The 17,051-nt window shown below is 41.4% G+C and overlaps 1 protein-coding gene across 1 annotated transcript in view; it reads right to left on the minus strand.

Annotated features, from left to right (window-relative positions):
* Positions 1–3,284: 3,284 nt before the first annotated feature.
* The window catches only part of LOC140212339 (MARVEL domain-containing protein 3), a 28,955-nt gene continuing 15,188 nt past the window's right edge, over positions 3,285–17,051 (minus strand). Inside the window, exon 4 of the mRNA XM_072283041.1 lies at positions 3,285–4,978. Within this exon, the coding sequence (XP_072139142.1) occupies positions 4,287–4,978 (692 nt within the window). The 3' untranslated portion in view covers positions 3,285–4,286. The remainder of the gene's footprint in view (positions 4,979–17,051) is intronic.

Here is a 17,051-nt window from a genome sequence, read left to right on the forward strand (position 1 = left end):
GCACCACCATCAGATAATGCAGCAGAAAGGAGATTCCACCGATAAGTAGAAGCAGAAAAAAAATGTGTACAGGCTTTCTACAAATTGAAAGAAAATTAATGCTTCTTGACAACATTCAGCAGCACATTTTCCAACCAAATTTAGTGAATGTGCAAAACATGGAATGTAATCCGCAAACTCATTTAGCTCTTTAATTCGTGCTTGTAAGCCACTCTACTTGCCACTCATGTTGCTGGCATTGTCATAACTTTGACCACGGCAGTCTTTTATATCAATGTCATTTTCCTTTAAAAAGTCAAGTAAACTTTGAGTGAGCTGCTCAGCACTATGACCTTCCATATCCGAAAACTTCACAATCTCTCAACTGGTCTAGATGGCAAAACATAGTGCACAGTCAAAGTTAGTGGCGTAACAGTGCACGCTGCAGCGGCTTGGGAGCGTGGGAGACGGCACAAAAGTCACCACGACACAGCAAGGAGCCAACACACGCCTGCACACACATACCATGCAGCATGCAGCTCCCCCGACATGAAAACAACAGCGTTGCCAGATCGTCATGAGAATACGGTGAGATGCCGATTTCACCAGACTGCAGCTTGCAAGCATTTAGTGTGGGGCCCGTAGCTTATGCTACTTTTGCTACTAGGTTAATCCGGCACTGGAGGCAGGGTTTGAGGGTTGGCACAACATTGTGGGCCGAAGGGCCTGTACTGTGCTGTACTATTCTATATTCTATTCTTGAGCTCCTTCTTGGCACCCTTGTAATTTTCTAGACCTCTATAAGTACCTAGTCTCTTGAATCTTTCATAAGCTTTTCTTCTTAACTAGATTTTCGACATCCTTTGTACACCTGAACATTGGCCACATTTCTGCCATGCATTTCCCTGAGTTGATCTGCTCCCAATTTATGTTCCCAAGTTCCTGCCTAATAGCATCATGTAGCCCCCTACCCCAATCAAGCTTTCCCAAATTGTCTACTCCTATCCCTCTCCAGCACCATGGTAAAGGAGATAAGAGTTGTGATCAGTACTTCCAAAATGCTCTCCCACCGAGAGACCAGGTTCATTTCTCAATACCAGATCAAGTACAGCCTCTCCTCTAGTTGGCTTATCTACATATTGTGTCAGGAAACCTTCCTGAACACACGTAACAAACGCCAGCCCAGCTAAACTCCTTGCTCTAAGGAGATGCCAGTCAAAATTAGGAAAGTTAAAATCACCCATCACAACAACCCTATTACTATTGCATTGTTCCAGAGTCTGACTCCCTATCTGCTCCTTAATGTCTCCTTTACTATTTGGGGGCGGGGGGGGGGGAGTCTATAAAAAACACCCAGTAGAGTTATTGCCCAATTCCTATTTTTGACTTTCACCCTCAGTGACTCAGTAGATAATCTCTCTATGACTTCCTCCTTTTCTGCAGCTGTGAGAATATCCCTGATTAGCAATGCCACACCCCCAACTCTTTTGTCTTCCTCCCTGTCCTTTTTGAAACATCTAAAGCCTGGCACATTCAGCAGCCATTCCTGCCCCTCCCAGGTCTCTACAGAGACACAACATCATAGTTCCATATATTGATCCACACTCTAAGTTCATCTGCCTTGTTTATGATACTCCTTGTATTAAAATAGACACATCTCAAACCATCAGGCTGAGTGCATCTTTGCTCTAATATCTGCCTATCCTTCCTCACAAACTCCCTACAAGCTATCTCTACTTGTGCACTAACCACCCCATCCTCTGCCTCTTCACTTCGGTTCCTATCCCCTGCAAATCTTGTTTAAACCCTGCCCAACAGCATTAGCAGACCTCCCTCCCAGGAGATTAGTTCCCCTCCAGTTCAGATGTAACCTGTCCCACTTGTACAGGTCAGCCCTTCTCTAGAAAAGGTTCCAATGATCCAAGAACTTGAAACCTGGCCCCCTGCAGCATCTCCTCAGCCACTCATTCATCTGCACTATCTTCCTGTTCTGACCTTCACTAGCTCGTTGCACCAGGAGCAATCTGGAGATTACCACCAGAGGTCCTGCTCTTCAGCCTCCGTCCCAACTCCCTAAACTTACTCCTCTACCCCTCTCCTGCCTATTTCATTGGCACCAACATGTCCCACGACCTCCGGCTGCTCACCCTCCCCTTCAAGAATATTCAGCAACCGCTCAGAGACATCCTGAACCCTCACTCCCAGGAGGTAACACACTACCCTAGCGTCTTTTTTGCTGCCGCAGACTCTTCTATCTGTGCCCCTTACTATTGAGTCTCCTATGACAATTGCTCCGCCTGACTTCACTCTACACTTCAGAAGCTCAGAGTCGATCACAGTGCTATTGGTCTGGCTGTTGCTGCCTTGCCCAGATAGGTCATCCCCCTGAGCAATATCCAAAGGGGTATACCTGTTGCTGAGGGGAATGGCCACAAGGGGACCCTGCATTGACTTCCTTCTCCCTTTATTCTCTTGGTGTTCACCCATCTACTCCTGGAGTTCTGCACTCTAGGTGTAAAGGTTTGTCCATCGTCATTGATGAAGACCTCAACACCATTGGTGTTGAGACTAGCGCTTGATTTGGATTTAAGTGAGGGAGCGTTGTGCAGCATCAGCCTCACCCTCTCTTCCCAATTACTCTAGGCGTTACCACCTGCTCAAAAGTCGCGTCTATCAAATGCTCTGCCTCCTAGTTGTTTCCTAAATTCATTCAGCTCCAGCTCCTTAATGCGGTCTTTCACTTGGCTGCACTTCCCGCAGGTGTAGACATCAGGGATACTATCAGGATTCCATGAATTCCCACATCCTGCAGGAGGAGCATTCCACTGCCATATCTGCCATCCTGCCTGCACTGTACAATGGGCAACCAAGACCAAATCCTCTATCCTGTTACTTTGGCTTCAGCCTCTTCTCACCAAAGCTTCGTGAGTCAAAGCCTGACACTCCCATTCTCACCACTGGCCCACTCCCAATAATGGCCGCCCCACTTGCCCCTTCTGTACTTTTATTTCCTTCGCAGTGCTCTGTTCCCGCCGCTGACTGGGCCTCGGGAATGCCCGAACGCCCGCAAAGCTCTCCTTTTATTCAGGTTTCGCTGACCTGCGAGTAACCTCTCTGAAGCACTCTGCTCTTGGTGCTGACTGGGCCTCCAGAATCCTGCTATGAACTGTTGAAACGGAGGAAGTTAGTGTCACTCATATAAATAGCCACGTGATTACGGGCAATAATAATTTCAATCACTTTTTGTAAAATTAATAGAAATAGCTGATCTACTCAACTACTAAAAACATGCTTAAAAGTCCATATTTTAGAAAATATGTTTATTTAAAATACATTTGCAAGAAAGAATAAAGAAATGCTTTGTTTCTATTCATCAACTCAAGACCAAATACAAAAAAAATTATTGAATTCTTATTAGATGCAAAGATATTTACAAATCATACAGATTATTTTTGTCACCAAACATCACTGACTTTATCTCAAACACACACAGCAGAAAGTGCACTGCTTTCAGCATATTTATGACTGCAGTGCTAAATTAACTTGATTTTATGGTAAAAGTAAAGCTGTTGTAAAACGTCATTATTCAGCCAGCTTGGCTATCATAGAGTGTACTAAGATAGAAACACAGTGAAAATAAAAAAGCATTTTGACCAAAAAGAGTGGAACTGCAGCAATTTAAATGTTGACTCTAAGCCAGAAGGTTTTATTATATCTATGTCTTGTAGAGAATGAAAGATAGACATTATTTAAAAAATTTCAGTTCCATCACACAATGATTGATGGCTAGCATTCATAACCATTCAGTCAGTAAGTGATATTCAAATTCACTGATATATTGAGAAGAACATTGTAACTTCCACAGCATATGAATGTTGCCAATATATAAAATATACTGCAGCAGAAGTTAGTATTTGCTCACTAACACTAAAAAGTTGCTAAATTATTAGTAGCCTATTGTATGCTGTTCCTAGCTTCAAAGGAATTAAATATTTGGATGGGGAACAATGACTGGCCAATAACTAAATCAACTCTTTAGCATCAGCAACAAAAATTTTCTGCCCAGAATCTACAAATTCATTTTCTTAATCGAAATATTGATTAATCATGTTGCTAGATATCTCCTAAACTCTTAAAGGTAAACTCTAAAAGGAGACAGGTTAAATATATATCAAGATCGTACACATTCAGCACAATGGGGATATAAAATAAAGGCTTTTCAGTATTTCTGGTATTACACCAGTTTTCCAGAATCTGCAGCATTTTGCTTTCAGGAATCAAGATATATTTAATGTGGGGCAGCTACCTTACACAAGGGTTGACAGGTTGTGATTAGGTTTAGCCTCCTGGTGACCTGCATGGTTTTTATATTCATCTTCATCCAAGTAATTTTGAACTGAATTGTTCATGTGCATATTTCTCAAGATTTTCTTCAAAGATCTCAATGTCAGGAAACTCAGAACTGCACTTCCACAGTACAAGCAAGCAGAAATCAAGCCAAATAATGCAACTGCAGCATCTCCTCCCTGAACGTCACAATTCATAAAAGTGTAACCCCGGCCTGCATACAGACGGTGTCTTAATCTACAAACCTCAGTGCTGTTTACTGTAATTATGAGATGGAGGTAAAGTCCAACACCCACTACATACCCTATGCATGCAATGATGTTGAACGCAAATTCAGCCATGAGAACTTTTGGGGAAATGCGGTGAAGAGGTTTAGCCCCACCGACCAGAAAAAGAATTGTCAGACAACCAAAGACAATGCTGACCGTCACCCCTCCGTATACACCAGGGGTTCTCATTTGACTAAACTGCATATCAAGTTCCCGGATTTGCTTCAGTTCTGTTCCTTGGAAAGGGCTGTATGCTGAATCAATACTAAAAGAGCCTATCCCGAGACCGCCCATTGATGTGTATCCAGATATCGCTGCTTGGGATGCTGCCACACAGATCAGGACCATGAGATTGGTTGTGATTTCAGAAAACTGCAAGACACCTGTCAACAAAACATAACCACACAATTATTACACAACTTCACATTGTAAATGTCAAATATTTTCCTTGAACTTTCCCGGCCAATGGCTACTTTTCAAAAAAAATTGCAACACAAAATGACTTCTTTGTGATAATAGTCATGGAGATAGCTCGCTTTAAGAATAATGCAGGATGGGCGGGCCGAGAACAAAAGGAGCATGGGTCACATGGATCAGGGAATGATAAAGCAGCTGCAGTGGTGAAAAAGGCCATATGGTCCAGTGAATCCACAATGTCCTTCTGCAAGAAAAGTTCATCCAGCCCATTCAAATGTTCTCTCACAGCCCTTCTTGTTAACTTTTACTCTCTAATAACTATCAATTTGCTTTGGAAAATAGTAATCAAATCTTCCCCTGCCCTTTCAGCAATCAATTCCAGATAATGATTAATTCCCAAATGAAAAGTACACTCAGTCCTAACATTATTGGGTACCTCCTTTATCTAATGAAGTGGTCACTGAGTGTACGTTCATGGCCATCTGCTGCTGTAGCCATCCGCTTCAACAGTTGACTGTTGGACATTCAGACATGCTCCTCTGCACACCACTGTTGTAACACGTCATTATTTGAGTTACTGTGGCCTTCCTGTCAGCTTGAGCCAGTCTGATCATTCTTCTCTGACCTCTCATTAAGAAGCTGTTTTTGTGCACAGAACTGCTACTCACTGGGTGGGTTTTTTTCTGCTTTTCGCTCCATTCTCTATAAACTCTAGAAACTGTTGTGACTGAAAATTCTAGGAGATTGGAGTTCAAAGTACATTTATAATCAAAGTATGTATACTATACAGTGCCTATAAAAAGTATTCATTCCCCCCCCCCCCGGAAGTTTTCATGTTTTATTGTTTTACAACATTGAATCACAGTGGATTTAATTTGGCTTTTTTTGACACTGACCAACAGAAAAAGTCTATTTTGTGTCAAAGTGAAAACAGATCTCTACAAAGTGATCTAAATTAATTAGATATAAAAACAAAAAATAATTGATTTGCATAAGTATTCACCCCCTTTTATATGACACACTAAACCATCACTGGTGCAGCCAATTGGTTTTAGAAATCACATAATTACTTAAATGGAGATCACCTGTGTGCAGTCAAGGTATTTTTTTTTTAGATTATGAGAACACTCAGTCCTCTTCTATTGTCATTTAGAAATGCATTAAGAAATGATACAATGTTTCTCCGGAGTGATATCACAGAAAACAGGACAAACCAAAGCCTAACACTGCCAGAACCACATAATTATGACATATAGTTACAGCAGTGCAAAGCAATACCATAATTTGATGAAGAACAAACCATGGGCACAGTAAATAAAATCTCAGAAGTCCCCGAGTCGATCGACTCCCGAGTCCCCGATAGCGGCGGCAAAAGGGAGAAACTCCCTGCCATAAACCTTCAGGCACCGTCATCTTGCCGATGCCTTGGAAGCAGCCGACCACAACCGACACTGAGTCCATCCGTCCAAAAACTTCGAGCTTCCGACAAACCTCTCCACTACAGCCTCCCGAGCGGCACCCTCTGCCGAGCGCCTTCGACCTCGCCCCGGCCGCTGAAACACGCAAAGCCAAGGATTTCGGGGCCTTCTGCGCCGGAGATTCCGGTTACCACACAGTAGCAGTGGCAGCGAAACGGGCATTTCAGAAGTTTTCCAGATGTTCCCGTACTCTCACGTCCGTCTCCATCAAATCAGAATTGTGCACGGTCCCCCACTTGACAGATAACAGACATCACCACTGAAGTGGCCGTGTGCGCTGCCATCTTCTCCTCCAACTTGCTACAGTCATTTACTTCAATTGGTTGTAGTAAACATACACTGCATCTGGAAGCTTCAGCTGCTGGTGAGTCAGTATCCTGGCAAAAACTACACTATAAAGACAGGAGTACTCTCCAAGCAACTCTGTGAAAAGGTTATTGAAAGGCACAAGACAGAAGATGGATACAGGAAAATTTCCAAGTTGCTGAATATTCCTTGGAGCACAGTGAAGTCAATCATCAAGAAATAGAAAGAACATGGCACAGCTGTAAATCTGTCTAGAGCAGGCTGTCCTCAAAAACAGACTAACTGTGCAAGAAGGGGACTAGTGAGGGAGGCCACAACAAGAGACTCACGACAACTCTGGAGGGTTACAAGCTTCAGTGGCTGAGATGTGAGAGATTGTGTGCATACAACAACTGTTGCCTGGGTGCTTCACTGGTTGCATCCTTATGGGAGAGTGGCAAACAGAAAGGCACACTTGAGGGGAGAACTCACATAAAATCTCAGCTAGAGTTTGCCAGACAGCATGTGCGAGACTCTGAAGTCAGCTGGAAAGTTCTATAGTCTGATTTTGGCCATCAGGCTAAACATTATGTTTCGTATAAGCCAAACACCAAACATCAGCAAAAACACACCATCCCTACCGTGAAGCATAGTGAGGGCTGCACCATGTCGTTGGGATGCTTCACTGCAACAGGCTCTGGAAAGCTGATGAAAGTAGAGGGTAAAATGAATGCAGCAAAATGCAGGGAAATCCTGAAGGAAAAACCTGTCTCAGTCTGCATGACAGCTGCATCTTGGAAGATTTGTTTTTCAGCAAGACAATAACCCCAAGCATATTACCGATTAGAGGACGGATTAGAGATAAAGGTGGGAAGATGTGCCTGGAGGCTGTGGAAGTGAGCGAGGTCCTCAATGAAAATACTTCTCTTCGGTATTCACCAATGAGAGGGAACTTGATGATGGTGAGGACAATATGAGTGAGGTTGATTTTCTGGAGCATGTTGATATTAAGGGAGAGGAGGTGTTGGAGTTGTTAAAATACATTAGGACAGATAAGTCCCCGGGGCCTGACGGAATATTCCCCAGGCTGCTCCACGAGGTGAGAGAAGAGATTTCTGAGCCTCTGGCTAGGATCTTTATGTCCTCGTTGTCCACGGGAATGGTACCGGAGGATTGGAGGGTGGCGAATGTTGTTCCCTTGTTCAAAAAAGGTAGTAGGGATAGTCCGGGTAATTATAGACCAGTGAGCATTACGTCTGTGGTGGGAAAGCTGTTGGAAAAGATTCTTAGAGATAGGATCTATAGGCATTTAGAAAATCATGGTCTGATCAGGGACAGTCAGCATGGCTTTGTGAAGGGCAGATTGTGTCTAACAAGCCTGATACAGTTATTTGAGGAGGTCACCAGGCATACAGATGAGGGTAGTGCGGTGGATATGATCTATATGGATTTTAGTAAGGCATTTGACAAGGTTCCACATGGTAGGCTTATTCAGAAAGTTAGAAGGCATGGGATCCAGGGAAGTTTGGCCAGGTGGATTCAGAATTGGCTTGCCTGCAGAAGGCAGAGGGTGGTGGTGGAGGGAGTACATTCAGATTGGAGGATTGTGACTAGTGGTGTCCCACAAGGATCTGTTCTGGGACCTCTACTTTTCGTGATTTTTATTAACGACCTGGATGTGGGGGTAGAAGGGTGGGTTGGCAAGTTTGCAGACGACACAAAGGTTGGTGGTGTTGTAGATAGTGTAGAGGATTGTCAAAGATTGCAGAGAGACATTGATGGGATGCAGAAGTGGCCTGAGAAGTGGCAGATGGAGTTCAACCCGGAGAAGTGTGAGGTGGTACACTTTGGAAGGGCAAACTCCAAGACAGAGTACAAAGTAAATGGCAGGATACTTGGTAGTGTGGAGGAGCAGAGGGATCTGGGGGTACATGTCCACAGATCCCTGAAAGTTGCCTCACAGGTGGGTAGGGTAGTTAAGAAAGCTTATGGGGTGTTAGCTTTCATAAGTCGAGGGATAGAGTTTAAGAGTCGCGATGTAATGATGCAGCTCTATAAAACCCTGGTTAGGCCACACTTGGAGTATTGTGTCCAGTTCTGGTCACCTCACTATAGGAAGGATGTGGAAGCATTGGAAAGGGTACAGAGGAGATTTACCAGGATGCTGCCTTGTTTAGAAAGTATGCATTATGATCAGAGATTAAGGGAGCTAGGGCTTTACTCTTTGGAGAGAAGGAGGATGAGAGGAGACATGATAGAGGTGTACAAGATAATAAGAGGAATAGATAGAGTGGATAGCCAGCGCCTCTTCCCCAGGGCACCACTGCTCAATACAAGAGGACATGGCTTTAAGGTAAGGGGTGGGAAGTTCAAGGGGGATATTAGAGGAAGGTTTTTAATCAGAGAGTGGTTGGTGCGTGGAATGCACTGCCTGAATCAGTGGTGGAGGCAGATACACTAGTGAAGTTTAAGAGACTACTGGACAGGTATATGGAGGAATCTAAGGTGGGGACTTATATGGGAGGCAGGGTTTGAGGGTCGGCACAACATTGTGGGCCGAAGGGTCTGTACTGTACTGTGCTGTACTATTCTATGTTCTATAATGCCAAAGCTACACAGAAATGGCTTAAAAACAATAAAGTTAATGTCCTGGAGTGGCCAAGTCAGAGTCCAGACCTCAATCCAATTGAGAATTTGTGGTTGGACTTGAAAAGGGCTCTTCACTCTATCTCCATGCAATCTGATAGAATTTGAGTAGTTTTTGTGAAGAAGAATGGGGAAAAATTGCAGTGTCCAGACGTGCAAAGCTGATAAGAGACCTATCCACACAGACTCAAGGCTGTAATTGCTGCCAAAGGTGCATCTACTAAATACTGACTTGAAGGGGGTGAGTAAGTTATGCAATCAATTATTGTTTAATAATTGTAATACATTCTGACCAATTTGTAGAAATTTATTTTTACTTTGACTAGAATGTGTCTTTTCTGTTGATCAGTGTCTAAAAAGCCAAATTAAATCCACTGTGATTCAATGTTGTAAAACAATAAATCTTTAAAACACCCATTAAAAGATTACTGCATTTGAGCACAAACACATGCAACTGACGCTCTTTAAAAACTGTTCACTCTAAGCACAATGTAGTGTCTAATGGCCGCGCAAGTGCACGCAACTGATGCTAATTAGAAACTGTTTGGCAACAATCTCCTGTCCAAATTAAGCAGCATAGTTTTCCAACTAAACAAAGGGAATCCTGGCTATTTTTTTGATTAGTTTTTGTTCTCTGAAAGTCCCAAAAAGCAGCTGCCCTGATTAACCAATGGCCCAGTTGTATTTCCAGATTAATTCTCCAAAAATGGCAATTATAATCAGGAAATGAAATAATTAGTCATCAGCATCAAGGCACATATTGTTAGCTTCCTGACTTACTTTGATAAATCCATTCATTGACCACTGCTACAGTTTCAAAGTTTATTCTCTTTGTGTAGAGAAACTAGTTTAACAACTGAAAGTTTGGTGAATAAAGTTAATAATCTCATTGGAATCCAGCACTAGTGTTGTTACTTTCTTTCGTGGCTTCTAATTTAAAACTCTGATATCTCTTTCCAAGAAAAGGTGTAATCTTATACTCAGTCCGAGTGGAGATAATTCAGTCACTCTTGCAGAGCACATCACTATAAGTAAACAGCTGCAGTTATGTTCATTATTTACTTTTCTCAGATCACAGTACACCTCTGGAGAACTTGTCTATCATTCAGTAGCAGCCTCTGCAAATCTGCCTCCTCTACTATTTAAAGAGTCTGCTTCTGATTAATTTGATTTTTTTTTTTTTTGCTTTATCATACAATATTCTTTCTTGCACTAGCCAGATGACTATTTTACTTGCAACTCCATGTCAAAACTGTGCTGGGAATTTAGATAAAGTATAATCCCACTTCCAGTGTTACATTTACGGCCAGACTTGCGGGCACTCTGTACATATGAATGAGTGTCTCGGAGACCAGCTGCATGGATAGGGATGGATTTACCAGCTGTTTTGAGGTGGGAATGGGGCATTTCTTTCTTACTTTATTTAAGCCCATCACCCCTACTAAGGCGTACCGACAGCAGCTTTCCAGAGTGCCCTGTTCTGGGCCATTCCTTCAAGCTGTCCCCAGATGTAGCCCATCGACGATTCCCTCCTCTCCCAGGAATGAGGTCTGTGGGGCACTGGGTTTTTACGGAATGGAGTTGCTAGTCCCATGCCAAGCACTCCTCCTATCACAGCCAGGCTTAAGACCATCCATGGCAGAGTTAATGGAGCATTCCTGAGTGGTTTCATTTCCCACCTCACAAAATTGCAGCAACAGAGGCAGGGTAGAGCCGAGCCGAGCCGGCAGCCAGTCTTCCTCTCCTGTCACAACTGTTTCTCTGATCCTCTCGCGCACACTGTTTGTTTTTGTTCAGTTCTAACTAACAAGTAGCTTGGGGTACAAACCTACAAGAGGACCATAACTTTGACCTGGAGAACTATGTTGGCTGGAGTCGGGGCTTTGTGCTTTGGCCTTTGGTAAGTAAGGTTACCCATGCCAAACAGGTCAAAGGTTGGAGGATAGACCAAGAGTGCTCTAGCGGTCCTCCAGGTTTGGGGGGGGGGGTCAGCTCAAAGGCTAACAGCCCTGACTGAAAAAAACAAAATTGTTACCGAAACGGCAATGAAGAATCCTTCTACATCTGAGTGCGATGGTATTCTTGAATCTCCACCCAGGACTTGCATGACTGATAGTGGTGAAAACTGAGAGGAAGATATTGCCATGATGAAGGAAGCCCTGAACACCACCAGAGATGGAGGACCTTCATTGCTGCTCTAAATGCCAGCAGCATAACATGCAGATGTTGTTGGGTAACAAACATTCCTCAAGAATAGAATCCTGTCATCATAACTTGGGCCACACACAAAATGCTGGAGGAACTCAGCAGGTCAGGCAGTGTCTACAGAAATGAATAGATAGTTGTCATTTTGGTCCAAGACCTTTCTCTTTAATTTTTACATTATACCAAAGTACATATATAACCCAAAAGTATCACAAATTATGCTAATATCAACTTGTAAGCATTGAGTTCTCCATTCACACCCAAAACATTACATTAAAGAAAAACATTTTTCAAATACATTATTTTATCACATTTCATGGTTACAAAACACATTGGACGTCTTTTTCCCCCATATGATTGTTCGTTATGAAAATAAAAATCAAACATTTCCTAAACCCTAGATGCCACACTTTTATACAGAAAAATAACTGTTAAAAATAAGCTTCATAAACTTAACAATATTCTATAGTTATACATAGATAGGCATATAATTTGCAGTTTTGAAGGATGTAAATGTTGTATAAAATATAATGTAACTTAATCCATGAATTACAATTTATGAAGATACAATACGTAATATTTTAACTTCATGAAGAACCTTCATTGTTTTGAGTAATCTGGAGTTTCACAGTTCTGGCCAGCACATCGACACAATTTCCTCATTCAGGAGGTATTTATGGACCCCTATGGTGTGGACCTGCCCTTTATCTTTGATAAAATTTATTTACTGACTTTATAACCATTCAGCAGCTTCTCTCATGCCTCTCTCTGTATCTGTCATATTTCTCTGTACTGCTAGACACTCCAATGTCAGAATGTCACCCAAATGACTCGTGTAGATCAATATACAAGTTACTGGAGCTTTGCCAATCTTTAGTAAAGCCAGTGGAAAACCAATTATCAATAACAAACTTGCAGCATGAACTGCTTTCCCTTGGATGCTGCAGAACTATAATACTAATTTATGATAACAGAACCATAGCCAGATGGAAACGTGTAGATTTAAGTGAACTCTGATATGGAAAGATTCTTTCAAGTACCACATCTGTTAATGGGTTCTAAATAAAAACAAGTGGTCCAAGAATGACACACAAGAAAGATCATAAGGTCAAAAGGCATAGGAGCAGAATTGGGCTCTACTCCGCCATTCCATCATGACTGATTTGTTACCTTCTCAACCCCATTCTCCTGCCTTCTCCTCATAACCTTTGATGCCCTGAGTAACCAATCAACCTCTGCTTTGAATAAGCTCAATTTCTTGACCTCCACAGCCATACATGGCAATGAATTCCACAGATTCACCACCCTTTGATTAAATAAATTCCTTGTCAACTCTGTTCTAAATGGATGTCTCTCTATTCTGAGGCTGTGCTTTCTGGTCCTGGACTTACCCACTATAGGGAACTACCCCTCCACATCCACTCTCTTGAGACCTTTCAATATTCAATAGGTTTCAAGAAGCTCCTCCCTCATTATTTTAAACCACAGAGTACAGGCCCAGAGCCATCAAACGCTCCTCATACATTAACCCTTTCATTGATGGAATCATTTTTGTGAACTTCCACTGGACCTTCTCCAATGCCAGCACATCTTTTCCTCTTCATTTTTAGAATGTATCTATCCTGCACCTTCCAAATTCCCCGCCAAAACTCTACCCATTGTTGTTCTGCCATCATCCCTGCTAGTGTCCCCTTCCAATCAACTTTGGCCAGCTCTTCTCTCATGCCTCTGTAATTCTCTTTAATCCACTGTAATACTAATACATTTGACTTCTCCCTCTCAAACTGCAGGGTGAATTCAATCATACTATGATCACTGTCTCCCACAGGTTCCTTTACATTAAGCTCCTTAATCAAATCAGATTCATCACACAATCCCCAATCCAGAATTGCCTTTCCCCTAGTGGGCTCAACTACAAGCTACTCTAAAAAGCCATCTCATAAGAATTCTATGAATTCTCTAACTTGGTATCCAGCACCAACCTGACTATCGTAACATTGCTGTTATTACATGCCTTTTCTATTTCCCACTGATATGTATATCCCACATTCTGGCTACTGCTCGGGGGCCTGCATATAGCTTCCATTAGGATCTCAGTGTCCTCTGCAGCATAAAAGAGCATCTAGAGATTGTTCCCATTAGTTCAAAACTGATTCTTTTGCTCAAGCAAAATGTCTCCTGACTTGAACAACAGATCTTAAATGGTCAGCACTGAAGTTGTTTTCCCATCAATGAATAATTTAAGTTATTCTTGTCCCTTTGCTGTGCCCTCCACTTTCATCTTGGATAAATAAAATCACAAGCAGGGTAATGTAACAATGTATTCAGCTGAAAAGCATTTCCACCATGAACCACTCCACCCATTATGATCTTCTTGAATGGAAAAGCAAAACATTATGGAAAGGTAGAACTTTAAAAAAAAATCAACATCAAGTATAATATCATATTTTAAATGATAAGTTTGTAACATTTGAATTCTGCTGCTCTACTTTCAATAACATAGCAGCATCAATCTCAAAGATGTGTTCGGTATCACCTTATTCTCTAAATCATTCATTTTTCCTCTTTTAGCTTTATAACACGTTTCTTAAAGTATCCAAGGCCTTGAACATCCATCAATGATCCATTTAAAAAAAGTAATAATCCAAAGGAACAATCTAGGACTGTAATATAAAGTTTTGCCATCAGGACAAAGCAGTCCATACACTGGCATGCCATCCTGTCTTGGAAATAAAATGCTACTCCTTCATTGTTTATAAAAGATTAAAGTCTGTCACGAGCCTTGTGGCCCATCAGGCCAGTGCTTATGCTGGTTTCCGTAGCGTGAAGCGACTGAGAGTACTAGACCCCCCAGATAGGACGCCAGTCTATCGCGAGGTCAACCCTCAACATTTTTGCCGTAACCCATTCTCAGTTGGGTAGACTGGAGCATTGTGTGGTTGAGTGCCTTGCTCAAGGACACACACGCTGCCTTGGCCGGGGCTTGAACCCACAACCTTCAGATCGCTAGTCCGACACCCTAACCACTTGGCCACGCGCCACACACTCCTTCATTGTCACCAGGTCTAAATGCTGGAGCTCCCTCCACAACTACACTGTGAGAAGATCTACCGAAAGGGTTAAGGTGGGTCACCATCTCTCACGGATGGTTATTGATTGGCAGTACTTTCCAATATTTAATCATATTTAATTTTAAAAAAACCTTCCAGGCTTCCCCTAAACTTGAAACTTCGTTGTTTCCAGAATTAGGGAAGCAAATCAAAATCCTATCGACACCCTCCATCTCTCACAATGTCCCTTTTGCCTCCCAACGTGAATCCATTGTACATTTCCACGATGCAAGGAGTTTCTAATTTTATTTATTTCCTAATTTTTATTTAGAATTCACGCCTGAAACCTATACCTTTCAAGTAATGGCCCAGAATCTCTAGATTGGCACCAAGCAGCATCTTTGTTACATTCTTCCCACACAAATTGGAGATACATTTATGAATAAGACAAAGTATATATGGCTCATGTAACTAAACTTTAAACAAATAGGTTAAATGTTTCCACTGGAAAAGGAATCAATTTCCAAAATATTTCCTTTACCAAACTATACCATGAAACCTTCATAAGAGAGAAATGAACCCAAAGTATTTCAGTATAATTGTCATAATTTGTTTTCAAGAAAATTACGGATTGTAAACAAAACATTAAGCATCAACTTTGAGTTAATAATCCATCACAGAAGTCTGGTAAACTAATCCCATTTTATTCTTGTGCCAACCTAAACAGAAATACACACCTGAGTTGCCTCCCCGCAATTCCTACTAAATCTACATTTATTATGAAATTTTTTTTTCCATGATGTGAAAGTAGCCTTTGTATCTATCAGTCTTATCATCATCTATCGGATGAAGTGACATTGTTAAGCTGACTACCTGTCCTTGTGCTTCTAAAATCCGCAACATTTTTGTATCATGTGAAGCAGCAGAGGATTCTCCAAACATTAAGTACCCTTTGGGAGCTCTGGTACATTCAAGATGTGCTAGATGCCACATAAAGACCTAAGCTTTATAAAGGGAGACTTTCAATTTCAAATAACCTAACTTGTTAATTTTCAATTGATACAGGAGCTTTAATTCCATTATATATGTTTTATTTTAAAAATAAATCTACAACACCAGTTTTAAACTTTCCTGTTTAAAGTTCAAAGGTATCAGAGCAAATGCTCAGGGCATGAAAAGAAATATCAGATTTTTGAAAGGAATAAAAGGAATATTAGTTATAAAGTGTACCAATATGTAATTAAATTTGAAATTATACTTTTTACCTTGTGGGAAACTGAACTTCAAAAATGTATATATAATCACAGTTAAAAAGGGGTGGGGATCCAATGTTGGATGACAAAAAATAAATCGATCTTATTAGTACAGTATTAGCATGTAGGTCTATTATATCCTAATTCATATTTAGCTTGGCTTCATTTATGCAGCATCTAGCATATCTTGTGGCATCTAGCACATCTTGAATGTACCAGAGCTTTCAAAGGATACTTAATGTTTGGAGAATCCTCTGCTGCTTCACATGATACAAAAATGTTGCGGAGATCATGTAAATCTCAATTTGCATTTTAGAGCACAAGGACAGGCAGTCAGCTTAATGATGTCACTTCATCTGATAGATGATGATAAGGCTACTTTCACAAGCCTACCCTTCAACGTTTATTGTAAATGCTGACTAACTATACAACTATTGCATCAATATGTCACATCTAATTTAGTAACTTAGCTCCTTAAAAATTCCTAACCTCCTTAGCTTAAATAAAGCAGCAGCTTTGAAAAGTACATAACATTTGAATATAGTTTCATACTTAAATTGTAAATTTTGTAAATTATGAATCAAACAATTATTTGAACCGCAAATTTAAGAGTCATCCACCCTGTACAATCTATGCAGCTTAAAAGCAGGAAGGGCAAAACCTAAATGTACTAAATTCTCAACATTAACTACCATTACACTTGGCTGGATGGACAGAACACCCGAGTTCTGTCTGCCTGGGAAGTGAAGCAATGCATCGAAACTTGCCACTTCCTGCTGTTGCCAATTTAACTGAACTTCAGACTTTCAGTGGAGCACACCGGATAAATGGGCAGGTAATTTCAAAAGATTTGAGAGTGAAGAAATAGAATCTTCATGTGAACTTATTCCAACATCATCTCTGCCACCTCATAGTACTGTTTAAAGACACTGGTGCACATGTTAAACATTTCAATACATGCACCTAGGACGAACGAATACATCTGTGGAAATTTATCAGACTTACAATGTCATCAATGATTTGGACCTGGATGTCAAATAAACACCCCACCCTGCACTGAAAAATGCCTCCAGCCACTGCTTCTGACAGAGGAAGAAACCACCCACCATATTCATGGTCTAC

Source organism: Mobula birostris, chromosome 19 (assembly GCF_030028105.1).
Source record: "Mobula birostris isolate sMobBir1 chromosome 19, sMobBir1.hap1, whole genome shotgun sequence".
Lineage (NCBI taxonomy): Eukaryota > Metazoa > Chordata > Chondrichthyes > Myliobatiformes > Myliobatidae > Mobula > Mobula birostris.